The sequence below is a fragment of the Corylus avellana genome, chromosome 7 (assembly GCF_965113065.1).
Source record: "Corylus avellana chromosome 7, dhCorAvel1.hap1.2, whole genome shotgun sequence".
Lineage (NCBI taxonomy): Eukaryota > Viridiplantae > Streptophyta > Magnoliopsida > Fagales > Betulaceae > Corylus > Corylus avellana.
The window spans coordinates 24,811,223-24,828,021 of NC_142496.1; the positions used below are offsets into that span (position 1 = coordinate 24,811,223).

The 16,799-nt window shown below is 34.0% G+C and overlaps 1 protein-coding gene across 2 annotated transcripts; it reads right to left on the reverse strand.

The window, feature by feature from the left end:
* Positions 1–660: 660 nt before the first annotated feature.
* Positions 661–11,861, reverse strand: SOL1 (carboxypeptidase D). Of its 2 annotated transcripts, none has more exons than XM_059598423.2 (15): positions 11,608–11,861; positions 11,095–11,161; positions 10,891–10,986; positions 10,650–10,680; positions 10,459–10,515; positions 9,115–9,210; positions 8,117–8,239; positions 7,133–7,237; positions 6,367–6,413; positions 5,563–5,688; positions 5,274–5,376; positions 2,666–2,728; positions 1,769–1,852; positions 1,558–1,621; positions 661–1,257 (listed from the first exon to the last, which is right to left on the reverse strand). In XM_059598423.2, the coding sequence occupies exons 1-15, from the start codon at positions 11,723–11,725 to the stop codon at positions 962–964; spliced, it is 1,476 nt and encodes a 491-aa protein (XP_059454406.2). In that variant the 5' UTR covers positions 11,726–11,861; the 3' UTR covers positions 661–961. The 2 variants fall into 2 exon arrangements, 1 of the variants encoding a protein (XP_059454406.2); XR_015912878.1 differs by having other exon boundaries at positions 1,231–1,257; positions 1,769–1,848.
* Between the last annotated feature and the right edge of the window lie 4,938 nt (positions 11,862–16,799).

Consider the following 16,799-nt stretch of genomic DNA (forward strand, 5'->3'; position numbering starts at 1 on the left):
CTATAATTTTGATAAAGACCAAATTGGTCATTCCATTAGTTAACCGTTAGTTAACTTAATAGAAATTACACGTGGACCAATTAAATCTTGCCACGTGTCATGTAATTTATTTTTTATAAAAAATAAATATATATTTTTTCAAAAAAAAAAAAAAAAAAAGTAGAAGAAAAATTGGGGGTGGCTCTAAGGGGCCAAGGGGGTGGGGTTTCGGCAACCCCAATTTTTCTTTTCTTCTTTTCTATTTTTTGTTTTTCTGAAAAAATATTATATATATATATATATATATATATATAATAAATTACATGACAAGTGGCCAGATTTAATTGGTCCACGTATCATTTCCGTTAAGTCAACTAACGGTCAATTGACAGAAAGACTAATTTGATCTTTATCAAAACCACATGTACTTCCTGTAATACAAATCAAAACCCAAGGAAAAAAAAATAAAGTAGTGAAACCCTAAGAGGGTTTTAGGTAATTATCAAAATAAATCGATATTATAAATTATTTATTTTCTTTCCTTTTCCTTTCTTTCTTCTTTTTTTTTCCTTTACAAATCTGTATTATAAATTACAGTAATGATATAGGAGATACGAATTGTTCTGGTCCAGCAAACAAAATAGAAGTCTGGCTATATCCAAGAAGAGTAAGAAGGCTACATACTCAACTCCCATTTTACTGGGATCAAATCCAATGGCCGATGGACATTGCCACATCAACCTAGTGGGATGGGAGTCAATATTTAGTATTACTCATACAAGAAATACAAAACATATATGATAATACAAACTTGCAGCAGCCAAGCAATGGATGCTTAAAGATTTGTTTTGTTTATATAAAATTTTAATCATTCATCCAAAAAAAAAAGGATGCTTTCTAATGAAGGGGAAAGATTTAATTTTTGTATTTTTCCTGATGTAAAATATATCAGCTTTCACAAAGGCAAAAAAAATTAAGAGGCTTATACCCCACCCGCAATTTTTTGCCCTCCCAAGTGTCTATGTTTTGAAAGGTTAGTGTTCCTTCTCCGAAGAAGTAAGAGATAAAGAAATCCTACAACAATCATCAAAATCACAAAAACTCGCAGGTGGGAACCCCAAAGAAAGTCAACAAATTCAAGCCTGCTCGGATAGCCACTTCGTGGTAGATTCCCCATGAGTATGACTTCTGGATCAAGAACAAAATCCAATGTCATTGCAGCTTCTTCCAACCAGATACACGTGTTTCTCGATTTGTACCCAGGCATATTGGCTATAACTGCAATCAAAGTCGATTTATCAAGATCAGAAATGCTATCTTGAAACAAAAGGAAACATAAGAAAATTGTTGCATGCATATAAAGCAAGACGGCACATATATCTCGATTCATAAATGCAGTGGTCAGATAGTTGAGAATTTAGGGGCCTTTTTTTTTTACTATCATTGTGGTACCTACATATCTTCTCGTCCATTATATATATATATATATATATATATATCAAACTATCCATTTGTTTACTAGATTAGCCAAATTCATATCCACATGGAACTTTAAATCATGCCTAGGAAGTACAATACCTTCATATCGCCCTCCTGGAGCAAGCAAGCGATGGTAATCAGCAAACGTTCTTCCTGCTTTGACCTGTCAATAAAGTTTAGGAGACACCAAAGCGCACCTTATGAAACAGAAGAAGAACTCAACCGCCACTTTGTCAAATTAATGAATAAAAGTTTAGAAGAGAACTTTAAACGTTTAACAATTCATGCATGAAGTTTAGACCGAACATACCGTGAGATTTATACCCTTTACAGTAATAGAGCCTGGGAGTGGCCTTCCACTGTCCGATGAAAAGATTCTTCCATGTACTCCTGTCTAACGAGATAAAGTCATATGGATACACTATTCATGCACTGTGAAATCAACAATACAAAAATATTGCATAACTAAAACAGCCTAATAGTAATTCTTTTTTTTTTTTTTTTTATGAATAATACTTTATTGAATAAAAAAAGGTAAAACCTTAGTACACAAAGAGAATACAAGATATACAACCCGCCCTAAGGGTGTCGAAAATCTAAAAAGTTAACTAGATCTAAAAGATTCGAAAAGGTGAAATTAGGAACATAAATTACAGCCCAATCCAAAAGAGATCTCTAAAAGAATTCTCCTCTTGCATAAATCTCCAGAGCCATTTCCCCAGTAGAGCTTTATTGAACATCATGAGATTTTTAACTCCCAACCCTACTCTAGAAAATGGGGAGCATTTAGTCTTCAAGTTCACCCGATGAAACTTATGCTCACCGCCAAGTCCATCCCAAAAAAGGTTTCTTCGGAGACACTCCAATCTCTTAGCTATACCAGCTGGTAAAGGAAAAAGGGACAAGAAGTATGTAGGTAGACGTACTCTTGATTAGAGTTAGGCATCCACCCCAGGACAAGTAGATCTTCTCCAACTCCTGTAACCCTGCTCTAATGGTAATTCTAAATGTGTCATATACAGTATATGATCTAGGCCAATATTTTTCGACAAGTATTTATCATGGAATGTGCACCATGATAATTATTTCATCACATAATCTACTACAGAAACTGCAAGGAAAACTTAGGTCTATGTTATCATTCACAAGGCTCAGATAGTCTATGCTATTTCATATGAAAAAGGTTAGCATTCAAACTACAGCATACCTTCACAAGGCTCGCAACAAGATTAAGCATGCTCATTTTGTTGTATTTCCAAAGAGTAGGAAGCTGCATGTTGACATAAGGTAAAGAAGATGATCCATTAAGCAACTAGATAAGAGTAAGACAAGAACAAGATAGTGAGATAAAAGTCAATTAATTAATTACACAAAGTCACACTTTAATTAAACAACATTAAAATTATTGCAGAAAAAAAAGGCCGGGGGGGAGGGGGGGGGGGGGGGTGGTGGGGGAGGACATTAACATAAGACAATTGCCAGCAACAAAACCATCTAAACTACTGATTACAGGAGATAAAACTAACATGCAAGAGAATACCAATATTTCTTCTTTTCTTTTGTATGATAGAGAATGCCTAAGTAACTTTGAGAGCCAACTTCCTTGTCCATTCCCCTGGAAAAGTGTTTGGAAGGTTAAGGCCCCGCCCTGCATTGCTTTCTTCATATGGACGGAAACTTTGGGTAGAATTCTCACAGTTGATAACCTTAGAAGGTAGGGCTTCACTCTTGTAAATTGGTCTAATCTATGCAAAAAGAATGAGGAGACAGTAAATCACGTTCTCATTCATTGTGAGTACACTAGTGATCTTTGGCACTTGGTTCCTAGCTTATTCAGGATTTCGTGGGCTATGTCTAGTAACATTCTAGAGCTGCTTCATTGTTGGACAACCCCAGGGCGAGGACATCCCAAAGAGGCCATATGGAAAGTTATTCTGGCTTTCTTAATGTGGAGTATTTGGAGAGAAATGAATCAGTATCTCTTTGAGGACCGTAAGTCCAACGTGCTAAAGAAATGAATCAATTTTTTATATTGTAAACGCCTTTAGGGTAAGGGTCTCTCTTGTATACTTTTCGTGTACAAAGGCTTTGCTCTTTTCTTTCAATAAAATTATTATTCATTAAAAAGAAAAAATTGAGTCAACTTGACCATGCAAGACAAGCATAAGCCAAAAATACCTATACTAAGCTTTGTCTGTTTTTTTGGATAACTAATAAGATGTTACATATATTCTAAATTTCTGATAACATTAACAAATCATCATCACATAATTTGAACAACATCAGCAACAGTTCCTTCAAAAAAAATCGACATAAGGTATGCAATAGATTACAGATTATCACAAAATGCAATTTGAGCAGGGCATTGTGCTCCTCAATTTTAAAATATGGTTTAACAATGGAGTTATCATGCTCAGAAGTTACATAAAGTTAGATATAATGATTGTTTTCATGTCAAGTTTCAACTTGATTTTCCAAGAGAATGTTATGACCAAAGACATTATGGAAGCCTCTTCTTCAGCATCTGTTATAATAAATGCTCAAAAGGATTGGTGGGCTCCTCATGACTACTCAAATACGGAAAATTTGGGGAGTCTCAAGAGGATTCTCTGCTCATCATTGGATTTGAGCAAGCCTCTAACCCTTCAAGAGTGAGCTAAGACAATTTTCCCTGCTACATCATCAACCCCCCCCCCCCCCCCCCTGTTTTTGTTCAATAGTTTATTTGGTCAGAGATAATAGACATCATCGATCACTTATTAAATGTCATGTAGAGCTATAACCAATCAAATTTTAAGATTGTTTATTAATCTCTATCAATTGTAACAGCAAAATATATAATCTAAGTTGGCAGAAAACTGATTTCAATACTACAGGAATCTAGATAAAAGTATGACAATACCAAGTAAAACATAAGTCACTGACAGATCATCACTTATTGCACCTACAATTTAAAACCTAAGGGTAAAAAATTGGTGCTATTCCTCATAAGTAAATTATGTAGTAATTGAAAGGGACCTTCATTAATTAGGTTAATACTTTCAGAGTAACATTCTATCCTTCCCTTGGAAAAGCATTTGGAGGACTACGGCTCCTTTGACGTTGGTCCTTTTCATTTGGCCAGCATCCCTAGGGAAAATCCTCACTTTGGATAATATCCACAAGCGTCACATCATAGTCATAAATTGGTGTTGTATGTATAAAAAAGAGTGGGGAAACCCAAATCATCTCCTTCATTGTAATGTCACGAAAGATATGTGGAATACAGTTTCTCAGATGTTTGGAGTTGAGTGGGTTATGCCTAAAAGGGTGGATTTTCTGGCATGTCGGAAAGGAAAAGTCAGTCGGAATGATATCAATATTTTTTAGAATGTAATCCCTTCCTTTTTAATGTGGTGCATTTGGAGAGAGAAACGCTAGAAGCTTTAATGATTGCAAGAAGACGAGCCCGGATCAAAGGCTTTGTTTTCTTAAATCCCTCTTTGAATGGATCTTGGCTAACACCCTTCTCAATGTTACCAACTTTGTAGATTTTTGTATTCTCTTTTCTTGGTCTTGATTTGCTAGGTGTTTTCTCTTATATACTTCATGTGTGCTGGGGTTGCGCCCCTTGCGCTTTTAATGAACTTCTTTTACTTAAAAAATAATAATAACAAGACTAGAAGGTTTGATCATAGACCACTCCAATTCCTCCTCCCCAAAAAGAAAAAGAATTTCCAGGAGTTAAAAAAGCAACATCACAGTAACATGCAAGTTTTAGTATAACAAGAATAGTACAAAGAACAGAGGTGAAGAGACATAAACTGATATCTAACCTCATTAGCAGACGGCCATTTATTATCACTTATCTCCAAGGTCAATTCAAAACAACCACTATGTATATAGTTCCAGTCTTGCATGCCACCATATATAGGGTACCTGCAGAAAAAATCTTATGAAACAACAGGTAAAAATATAGTATAGGACAGAGAAGACCAATACTTCTGACAAGTTGATCACTCAGATGACTACAGATGCAGAAGACAAAAATGTCTTGAACAATCGGCATGCCAATGTACTTCTTTAATTAAAAAATTAATCAGCATTACTTTTATGCTGCCATACCAAGCTGCTCCATTTGTAATTCCTCCTTTAAATTCCTTGCTCAAAGACATGTTATAGTGAGAGCGACTATATGTACTTGCCATGAACCGGAATGTTTCATCGTCAGGACATCCAAAGTAAGTTGTCCTGAAATTGATCCACATAATCAGAAAAAGCTAAGTGCAAAAGGAAAGGCTAAATTGACAAAAATCTACAGTGATGCATAAAGAGAATGTATCCTGAGATTACCGTTAAAACTTAATTTTGTTGGACATCTTTTTAAGTAGTTCTGAAAGCAAAGAGATGTGAACAGTAATTTATACAAAATGATAGCAATGCTCCAACACCCAGTATTTAGGTCACCATGACATGTATGACACTAGAAAAGACTTTGACTGAGCCAAAATCACTCAGCACTGCAGAAATGAGTAGTGCCCCTTTGCAATCTTATGGAAAATCAGGTAATAGCAACAAAACCAAAAATAAAAACAACAATAAATATAGATTGAACCCAAATTACAGCTATGAGAAAATGGAACACTCCGAAATAAGATGAAGAAATATCTAAGTTACAAATAGATAACTCTTCAATGGAAAATCAAAAGATATTTATGCAATTAACTTGAAAATAAGCTGGATGGGATTGACAAAGTAACTTCTACAGTTGGTAGGCTAACATTACATAAAATGATAAGATTGATCCTATACAGATAAAAGTGCAACAACGAACTGGAAGGATAGAACAGGAAAACATAAAAGCAGAGAGCAATTTCAAGTTACAAAGCATATTCACTGGACAACTGATCATGAATGTAAAATCATCACCTTTTATCCCAAGTGCCATCCCACGGATAATTTGCAACAAGTGCACCCTGTGAACAAAAGAGGATACTGTTAAAGTTCATTTCTCTATATTACATCTGAGTACGTATTAACTAGGTCTAAAAGCCACAGCATACATGAACCAAGCCCTGTGAGACAACCATATATCTTTGAAGCTGGTATAATTGAATGAGTCAGCCAAGTATGACGCAAATAAGTGGACTTTAATCCAGGGATAATAAATAAGCTCTATATTCAGTGACGTTACAGAAACACTAGGAGTCCTTTCTTATTTATTTTTTTCTGGAAGTTGTCAAGATATCTTTGATTAAAATAGAAATTCAAGAATTAAGCATTTCTGATAATGGGAAGTATTGAATTATAAACTAGTTATGCTGTGAATTTGTACAATGGAGCTAGTTTCAGTCCTCAGTGACGTAGTGTGTCCACCCTTTTTCCACCGGTTATACAGTACTCTTTCAGTACGTCCTTGCTCATCCCTAAAAATAAAAAGAGAGCCAAAGAATGGCAGGGAGAGGCTGCTCCTTGATATATAAAGATTCTGCTTAGCTCTTAAATAAAAACATATTTTTCAAGATGAAGGTATAACACTTTGGCCAACGGTTTTCAGTAAATATGTTTCCATGCCAGGGGGTAGAACATTAGCATTTCTTGTAAAATCAACATTAAGAAAGTATGCATATCAAATGGCAATAGTGTGGATATGGTTCTACTGAGGTTAATGGCATGAGAAATCGCAAAGCATTACCCCATGTAAACTGGCAGATGCTGTAAAATGGATCTTTCTCAACCAACTCATAATTGCCATGGTTTCAGGTTGCCGCACATTCACATCGTCATTTATGAGAAAAAACTGCAATTACATGCAAGTCAATTTCTTTCAACATTAGCACATCACCTTAATGGAAACGAAAAGTAAAAGCATTATTTTTCAACTTATAATATTAAAAAAAAAGAAAAGCTTTTGGGCATCTCACTTTTTGGTGATAGGAGCCTTATGATCTAAATTGAATCTTGACCAAAGAATACGATTTCTAGGTTTGAGTCCTTGATTACATCAGGAGATATCTAGCAATAGAATATAATCCAATTCTCAATTATAACAACAAAAATGCTTGTAAACTTCATACAGTTTACATTTTCAATATCAAGATTGATACTCTCTTGAACTATGGTTCAAGCTTGAGTGCAGTTCATAGTTACCATTCACAACACCAGAAAGCACCCTCTGGTTTAAGTCTCTTGCTTTTTTTGAATAGCAAACGCTCCATAATTCTCAAACTAACCCCCATTAACAAAGATATCTAAAATCTAAAGCCCTTTATCCTACCTACTATTATCCTAAGAACCTTAATTTCCCATGGGGATATCCTACAGCAACTACCCTTATTAACGTACTATTTTTTTTTATAAGTTATTAACGCAATATATTATGGTAGTCAAATGGACTGAAATCAGGACATACATGAACAACTAACAAATATTGTTGCATTTTATTTGTCATACTTCTTTTTAACTGATGTTATTTAATATTGTAATGAATCCTACAATCTTTTTGAGTTTAATTAGGATGCATCGACCTGCTGTCCTAGGTGATGTTAAGGAAAACTACGATACATCCCACAGTCTAAGTCATAATATCACAATTTGAATAGAGCCTATTGATGATTTTATGGCTCAATCTAGGTCAAACAACCATGTAAATGAAAATCTGATGTGACAAACATGATACCTGATCTGGAAAATCTCGATTTAGATCAACATTATTTGCATTACCACGCCTCCTAAGTGAAAATCCATCAGGATTCATGGATGGAAGTATATGAAGGTGAACATTCTCTACAATTGTTCTGGCCTGATAAAACCAATGAACATTTCAAATAAATTAAAAAGTTCAATAAAATATAATAATATGGAACTACAGAAGTATCAATATCAATACTACAAACCACACAATATTGCATAACTGGTGTATGCATAAACATAGCCTCATCAAACCTAATAGCCTGTAATCAAAGGAATGAAACAAACAGGGGTCTTGAAAAATAAAACACAAATTACGATTATGAGCAGCATAAAGATATGCAAAGTGATGATCTCAGGACAGGATAGAAACTTAGAAATTTAACTTAATTTTAATGCAGGTTTCTTTCTAAAGTATTAACCATTATAAGGCTCAATTTGGTTGAATGATTAGTTCGTATTTCAAGGGAAAAAGAAAACTAGAAGTGCATATGCTATTCAGTGAGAAACTTGGGAGGAACTTTAAATCAGGGACAGATCTTAGACTTACTTCTTTAAATTCCTTGTTTAAGATAAAAAAATAAAATAAAAAGATAAAAAAATTAAATCATCCAAAGATTTAATAGTGTTTAACTTTGATCTTCGATGTTCTCTTTTTGGAATTCACAAGTCTGGCAAACTCAAATTGAAGGGTGTGTGTTGCTTCATTTTCTCAAGCCTATCCATTATCCATTACTCAATGCAGCATAAAGGAGTAGTATAAAGGAACTACCAAAAAGCATATAGAGGAAACTTTTTGATACAATCATAGAAGATAAAATACAGGAATCTCATAACAGAACAAAGTTGCAAACACATTGCCCAAAGAACTATGTGTGTGGGCAGTAAAAAAAAAAGAAATTAAAAAAGAAAGCCAAAAAGAACCGAAAGAATCAAAATTCTTTAAAATAATTACACTTACGTGTAATAAGAAGAAAAGAAACGTACCAAGGGATCCTCAAGATAATTGTCACATATCCAATTTGCGAGAAACAATAGAAGCTCACGGCCTACAGGTTCATCTCCATGCACATTCCCAATGTACTGCAATATCAAGTAATTGGTCACCAAGTTTCTTGGACTAGCATATACAGGTTCCTTAATTTCATTTGCAAAAAAAGGTATGAAAATGCTTTCAAGCAAAGTAACGTATCAGCGTAGACAATACACAGAAAATTTTATCTAGATCAGACCACTTAAGGATGAGTACATTAAATCCATGTCTGTAAAACTTATAGGCCTCACTCAACCATGTTGAGGAGGAGCAGATTATCAGATCAGAGTGAAGATTGATAACATGCAAATTCATTCTTAGGGCCAATGGTTACTATCAAAAAAATGGAAATGCATTCTCAAGAAGAGAATCATTAAAACCAGCCAGAATCACAAATAGGGATAAAGCTCTTTTTTTCTTGTCACTACACATAAATTTACCAATTGTTTTCAACTTCCACTGATAGACTGCTAGTACTCAATTGCTGGATACTGATAAAAACAACAAGGCATATATGTACTTTTTGTGTTATTGGCTGATACTTGTGTAGCTATGATTGCATTGCGTTTAGGATTACTGATTATGTTTTGGTGCATGATTTTTCTGAGTTGTGGCATCACAGAGACATGGATGTCTGCATCCCTATTTCACCACTGAAATATTAATCATAGTCTTATTCATAAAAATTATAAACAATATTGTTATTGTTATTGTATTGTTATAAAAATCATAGCTCTTTTGATAACTAAATCATCTCAATAGAAAGCGATGAGGAGCGCAACCCAAGTACACAGGGAGTATACAAGAGAAACTCCGACTAGGAAGAAAAAGAATAACACAAGTTTAGAAATTCAGTAAAACTAGAAAAATGAGGACTATTGTATGCCGCCATCCAAGCATAAAAAGATTTGAAGAACCATAGCTCTATTGCAACTATATCCACTACCAATTTCCTTTTTTGGTTTTTGGCAAGCATCCAAAAAATCAAATTTATTATTTCTACATTCATAAAATTTTCTGGTAATTAAAGCAATCAAGTTTATATACATTCTTTCCTTTTTTGGCTCTTTTGGTATACTGTAGCACTGCTGTCCAAAGTTCAAGCTAAAGCAGTGACTGGGCTCTTTTCTTTAAGTCTGAACAGGTTCAAAAATATAGTATGTGAAAAGAAGAAAAAATCCAATATGATACTGGATATTCTTCACAAATATAGCCTTCAAGATTATGCCAATAGACCCATATTTTACAAATGACAATTGAGTGTGTTCATGTGCCTGCATAAAAAACAGATCATTCACCTTAAATGCAGGTTCAGCCTCTTCCTCCCCAGGCTTGTCAGAAATTTCTATCACCCACTACAACCAACAAAACAGGCAAACACGCACTTAATAAGGTATCATTCACAACTCAACGGAGAGGTTTTTTCACAAATGAATTTAATATAAGAGAAAACTAAAAGAAATGGAAATAACTTCAGTGAAATTATTACCAGCGGAACGCCATTCACACTCTTCCCAATACTGCTTCCCCATTCCAAAAATCCCTCAAAGAGAGAAACAGAAAACAAGTCAGCATATCACTACAGTAAACAATACAACACACATTTTTCTTATATTGGTCCATTAATTTGAACAAAATCCATTACTTACAAATATTGTCATACACACACATAGACGAAAATTTTAGTCTAGTAACTGTTTCATTAATAAAAAGTAAGTCTTAGCAATCACCTATATATCCTAGAAATGTTACTACATCTTTGCCCGAATGCCTTAACGGCCTTCTCCAGATCAGAATTAGTCATGTAACCTTGAGCAACTTCATCACTGTGACACAGATCCTTTGTGTTATTTAAGAAACAATATTAGAAGTATCATGCAAATATAGGTAAATTTGATTTTAAGCTAAATTAGCAAAGTATTATGAATAAATACCTGATATGAAACCGATTTTCCTCGAACAAATGCCGTGCAGAACCCACATAACTACTATATTCGAAGCCTATTAAAATCAGGGTATAATTACAATTATAACAAATTCAATACCCAACCAAAACAACTATTCCGTTTAAGGTTAGAAATTAATATTCTATAAGTTCAAGATTACAATTTCCTAATTTAAACTAAGCGAGGAACCAATGATCTTCCGGTTCGTAAATCCAAAGGTAGCAAGGGAGAGAAAATTTTGGATCCTACTTCTGTTGTTGCTTTAATTTCCTATGGTGAAAAAGTTGAAGAAGCTCAACTTAGACTAGACCGAGTTTGAGGTATCACGCTCAGTTGATTTTCCGGAAAGTCAAGAGTAACGAAGAATCTGAGATTCCAATTTTTCATTTCTTTTCTTCTCTTTCCTACACTTTCCCAGCTACCAACCAAACGCGCGCGCGCGCACACACACACACATATATATATATATATAGAGAGAGAGAGAGAGAGAGAGAGAAAGACCTGAAGGGAGAGAGGCGTGTTGGCTGCCTCTGGCAAAGGTAGGGTGAAGAGAAGAGGACAAACTGAGAGAAACGATGAGTAGAGAAAAGAGAAGCTTCATTCCTGTGATTATGATCATGACCGACTGATTGATCGTCACATGTTGTAGCTCTCTGTGTGCTCTGGTTTTTCTGTTCGTTTTTATTATGTAAGAGCGAGCGAGAGAGAAAGAACGACATAGGGAGCGAGAGAGACGCCCCGGCTCCTGATCTCGTCACGTGAGAACAACGCGGCATGTAATAGTATATATATTATTAAATATAACAAAGTAAATTTTAGACCATAAAATAAATGCATAAATCAAAAAAAATATTAATTACTAGATTATTATAACAATAATTAAGCGAAATAAAATATATTACATTTTTAAAGTGTAAATATTTTTTAACATTGATGTAGCGTTCCAACCAATTTTTTTTTTTTACAATGATTAATCCAATAGTTAATTAGGACTAACACACCAACATTAACAAATAATTATAAGATAATATTATTTGCATTTCCAAGAGAAGGAGCAAGAGAAATAATCACTTTAAGCCGTCCAAGACATATTTGGTTAAACCAAATAAATTTTCTTGTCTTTTCTTTCAATTGAGAAAGACGTCACGTTCTTTAAAGCATTCATAATTAACTCTTCAAAATTCATCTAAATTTAACTCTAACTCTAAAAATATACGTTGGTTGATTATGGGGTAAAAATTCAATTTTATAGGGTTTATCTCATAAAAACATATAATTTTGGTAGAATTTTTAAAATTTTGGAAAGCTCTACCTTTGTGTGTAGTTTCGTTTCTGGTGGAGGAAATCAGATCCTCTCGATATTTTAGTTTTTTTCATCTAATGGTGCATGTGATGCCATATGGTGAGCATGTTGTCACGATACTTACAAATGTTAATGATGCAAAATTATATACATTGTCAAACAAAATCTTAATCATAAAATGGCTACTCAACATTTAAAGTGAAATTGAGAGAATCTTTATAAATGTATTATCTATTTGTTGGTTTGCTAGCTAACACTATATTTGCCTCGTTTTGTTGCATGTAACATATATATAATATTACATCATTTCAAATTTTAAATAACATAACAATTTATACACCATTAACTAAGTAAAATCTAATGTAAACTATAAAATTAATTAATTAATTAAGCCTTCAATACATCAAAAGAGCCATTACGTATAAACTTTATAAGGATATTATTGATTTGTAATAAACGCTTTCTTTTAAGGTCAATGAATAATGATGCTCTTTTGAGATGTCAATGAGACTTTTTATAATTTTTTTCCATTACGTAAATCATAACTGCAGTGACTTCGAGCACCAAAAAAAAAAAAAAAAAAGGAAAAAGATCAATAAAAAACACGTCTTTTGGAAAATATATAGTTTTGTATGAATAATTAAAAAAGAATGTTAAGAGGCAATGAGGCATATTATGAAACTTCCATGAGGCATATTGCAATGAGGCAATGAGGCATAGTGTATGAAACTTCCATGAAGATGCTATTACTATTGTTCAGGAGCAAAGCCCAATAGCCTATAGCTACGAGAAGATCCGGATGCGTATTACCCAAAAAAGGAAGGCGAAAAGTTTGGGCCCAAGTTTACAGAATCCACTTTACGGCCTAAGGCCTTGAATTGAAATAAGAGGGTTTCAATTTGAGCCTGTCAAAGTAAATACATATTATGGGTGTCAATTTGTATTCTCTTGTTTTAGAAGGATCGTGTCGAGATATAGATATAAGATTATATATGTTATTTTTAATTTGACATATTTAATTAAATATGTCAGACCCTATAACCTTAATCTGTTAATTTTGTATTAGGTTCCTATAAGATACGTGAGTTGTGTCAAAAATTGTCAACTCTAAATATTGTGTGTATTGTTCTTGTGGTGTCAAGGCGCATATATAAAAATTATAGGTTAATTATAACCCAAATTATTTAATTAAACGAAACAATTTTTAATTTTTAGATTACTAATTTAATGTTGGGTTGGTGTCGAAGATAAAGAATTACCGGCGCATTGGAATATGCAGCAAAGCGGATTCACGGAGATGCAAAAACTTGTTGAGCTCCTCACACAAGATGTGTTTAAGACACTGATTTCATTGACAAAAAGTGCGATTTTAAATCAAATCATATAAAATGAATTGTTTTAGAATTGTGTTTTAAAAAAATTACGATTTGAAAACTCAGAAAATATGTATTTTCAAATCGTACAATTTTAAAAGTTAATTTGTAATTTTAAATTTCACACCATAATTTTACCGAACTGCAAATTCAAACCGACCTTAAAAAGACTATCGGTAAAAACTTGGATGGTTTGGTGGGTTTGAAAGCGCCCGTGGTTTTTAGTATTTACGTGAAAGTGAAGTCAGACAAGGCATCGTGCGTGTAGCTATCGTCGACCGTCCAGAACTTTCAGATGCCCTATCATTGGCTGAGAGTGCTGACCACAGTCTATGGGCCCAGTAGAGGTGGCCCACCATCCTAATCTGGACACGCTAGCGCGGTTGTAAGGATGACACGTTACCCTGTTACCCTTTCGATTTAATACTAATTTATTTACCCAAAGTCGGTTTGTTGGCACCGACAGGTCGTCACATGATTACTTATTTTATTACCCAGTGCGTGGAGCCGTGGACCTATCGCTCACCAGCTTCGTCAGTCAGTCGTTCTAGATTCTTCCATATACTTAGCCTCAATTTCTCAACCAAATCAAATATATATACACATAATACACGTGTACTCTTTTGACAAAATATATATATATACACTTTCCAGGATTATTGCTGAACCAATTTTTATGTTGCGCATATAAATTTGAAATTACAAAGTGTTCAAAATCTCAAATCATAAGAAAATGTCAATTACCTATTTTGACAAGGAGTAATGGTAGGTATCATGTTTTCATCGTCCTAAAATCCTTTTAAAGCTGATGTGATTTTTAAATTCACTATTAAATTTTAGATGAATCATACTTGAATTTTGATATAATGGTAATTTTGAAAGTCACATCAACTTTATGAGAATAAAAAATAGTACCTACCATTACTCTTTAACAAGTTGATGGGAAACAAAATGTCAACCTATAGGCTGAGTGCAACTCATTCTATTGATCAAGCTGACGTGACAATGTCCACATAATTAAATAAGTATTAATCTTTGGCGCGTAAGCCATTGGTGTATAGTATGATCTTGGGTAGTGATGAACTTCGAAAATATATCACAAATATTTGCAACGTACTGATATAGTTCTTCAAACTATCTTTGAAACTTTGTTCCCACGAGCTACGTTGGCTCCATAATTAACCATCTAGCTAGTCGGGCAAACTCTTCGCTTTTATACCAATTTAGGCAGTGAAATGTACATAGGGTAACAATGAATTATAAGTAATGCTAAAACGAATACTTGTGTCTTTTTTGTGTTGTTTTAAAATTTAGGGGTAATTACATTTTTTTTCCATTAACTATAATACATTATTACTTTGTCCCCATGAACTGACAACCCTACTATTCGACCCCATCAAACTACTATTTTGTGTCCAAAACCCCAATTCTGTCAGTCAAATGCATTAACTCAGACGATCAAAGTGACAATTTGTTGTAGTTCATGGGGCAAAGTGACAATGTGTTGTAGTTCAAGGGAGCAAAGTGACAATGCGTTGTAGTTCATGGGAGCAAAGTAACGGGTTGATCGTCTGAATTAACGTCTTGTACTGATGGAATGGGCGTTTGAGGCACAAAATGGTAGTTTGATGGGGTCGAGCAGTAGGGTTGTCAATTTATTGGGACAAAGTGACAATGCGATGTAGTTAATGGAGGAAAAAGGTAATTACCTCTAAAATTTATATAACTTTAAAAACTATCATTGGATTTGTTATAAATTGATTATTATTGAATTTTAACCCAATAATAATTTTAAAAGTTACATCAGTTTTTGAAAAATATAAGTAAAACAGAGGGTGACATTTAGCATTACACGATAACTCCAAGAGCCTGAAATCCACGGGAAAAAAACTCAAGTTTACCAATAAGATAGACAACTGCCAAGTACATAGTATGCTTCTATATGTATAAATATATAGGTTATATTGATAATACGAAACCCCAATGACTTGTTTTGAGTAATATACCATAAACTAACTTAAAGTCATAAAGAAAACCCAAATATACGCTCTTGAAAATTCATAAACATGCAAGCTGCTTAATGATCTCCACCCTCACTAGAAGCTAACTGTCATTCGGACTAATACAAAGTGGGATGTATCGTTGGTCCCTTTAGAATGTTCTACGTACTCTTGCCAGGATGGTTATGATGAGATCACATGTGAAGAATTACAAAGTGGAGGCCGGGCCTGAAATAAATGAAAAGTGCTCGATCATACAACCATCTTAGACTCTTAGTAAGAAAGCATTAATAACCACCCTCATCCCTTATTGACCAGACAAAGATCTTCTCCATTTCACTTTTGGAGAGCTTGAAATGAATAAACAATGCTTGTACAACTATCTTAGGCTCCGTTTGTTTCGATGTCAAATATTTTTTGTAGAAAAAAGTTGAAAACATTTTCTTAAAAAATGATTTCCTAAAAAAATAGTTTTCGGTATTTGATGCGTATGGAAATTCACATTTTTTTTTTACATATATTTGTATTCAATCATATTAAACTTTAAATTATGAAAATGTCCAGACTAGGTCCCAGTCGTATCTTAACTGAGTCTTGGCAGTATCCTGACTGAGTACCGGCAGTTCCCGACCGAGTCCTGACGGTGTCCTAACCGAGTCCCGGCGCAGTCCGTTTAAATCTCAGTCAGATCCCAGTGGGTTTCCAGCAAGGTCCCGGTCAAGTCCTAGCAGAGTCTCTTCGACATCCTATCTGAATCTGTCGATTTGAGAATGTGATATTCAAACTCAAAAACTAGTTTACGATTTTCAAAAATAGAAACCATTTTACGAAATTTAAATAGGCTGTTTCAGTCAAATCGAAAATATTTTTTGTTGACTACTATTTTCCGTCGCACCAAAAACCAGAAAATACAAAAACCATTTTGAGGAAATTATTTTACACCGAAACAAATGGAGCTTTAATTATAAATACTAAACATGCATTAATAACAACATTCATCTTTTACCGAAGCACAAT

Coding starts and splice junctions, on each gene's coding strand:
- SOL1 (XM_059598423.2), bottom strand. CDS start 11,725: ATGATCATAATCACAGGAATGAAGCTTCTCTTTTCTCTACTCATCGTT. Junction 8,240..9,114: donor ATTATCTTGAGGATCCCTTG/GTACGTTTCTTT, acceptor TGGTTTTATCAG/GCCAGAACAATTGTAGAGAA. Junction 1,853..2,665: donor TTGTTGCGAGCCTTGTGAAG/GTATGCTGTAGT, acceptor TTATCTCGTTAG/ACAGGAGTACATGGAAGAAT.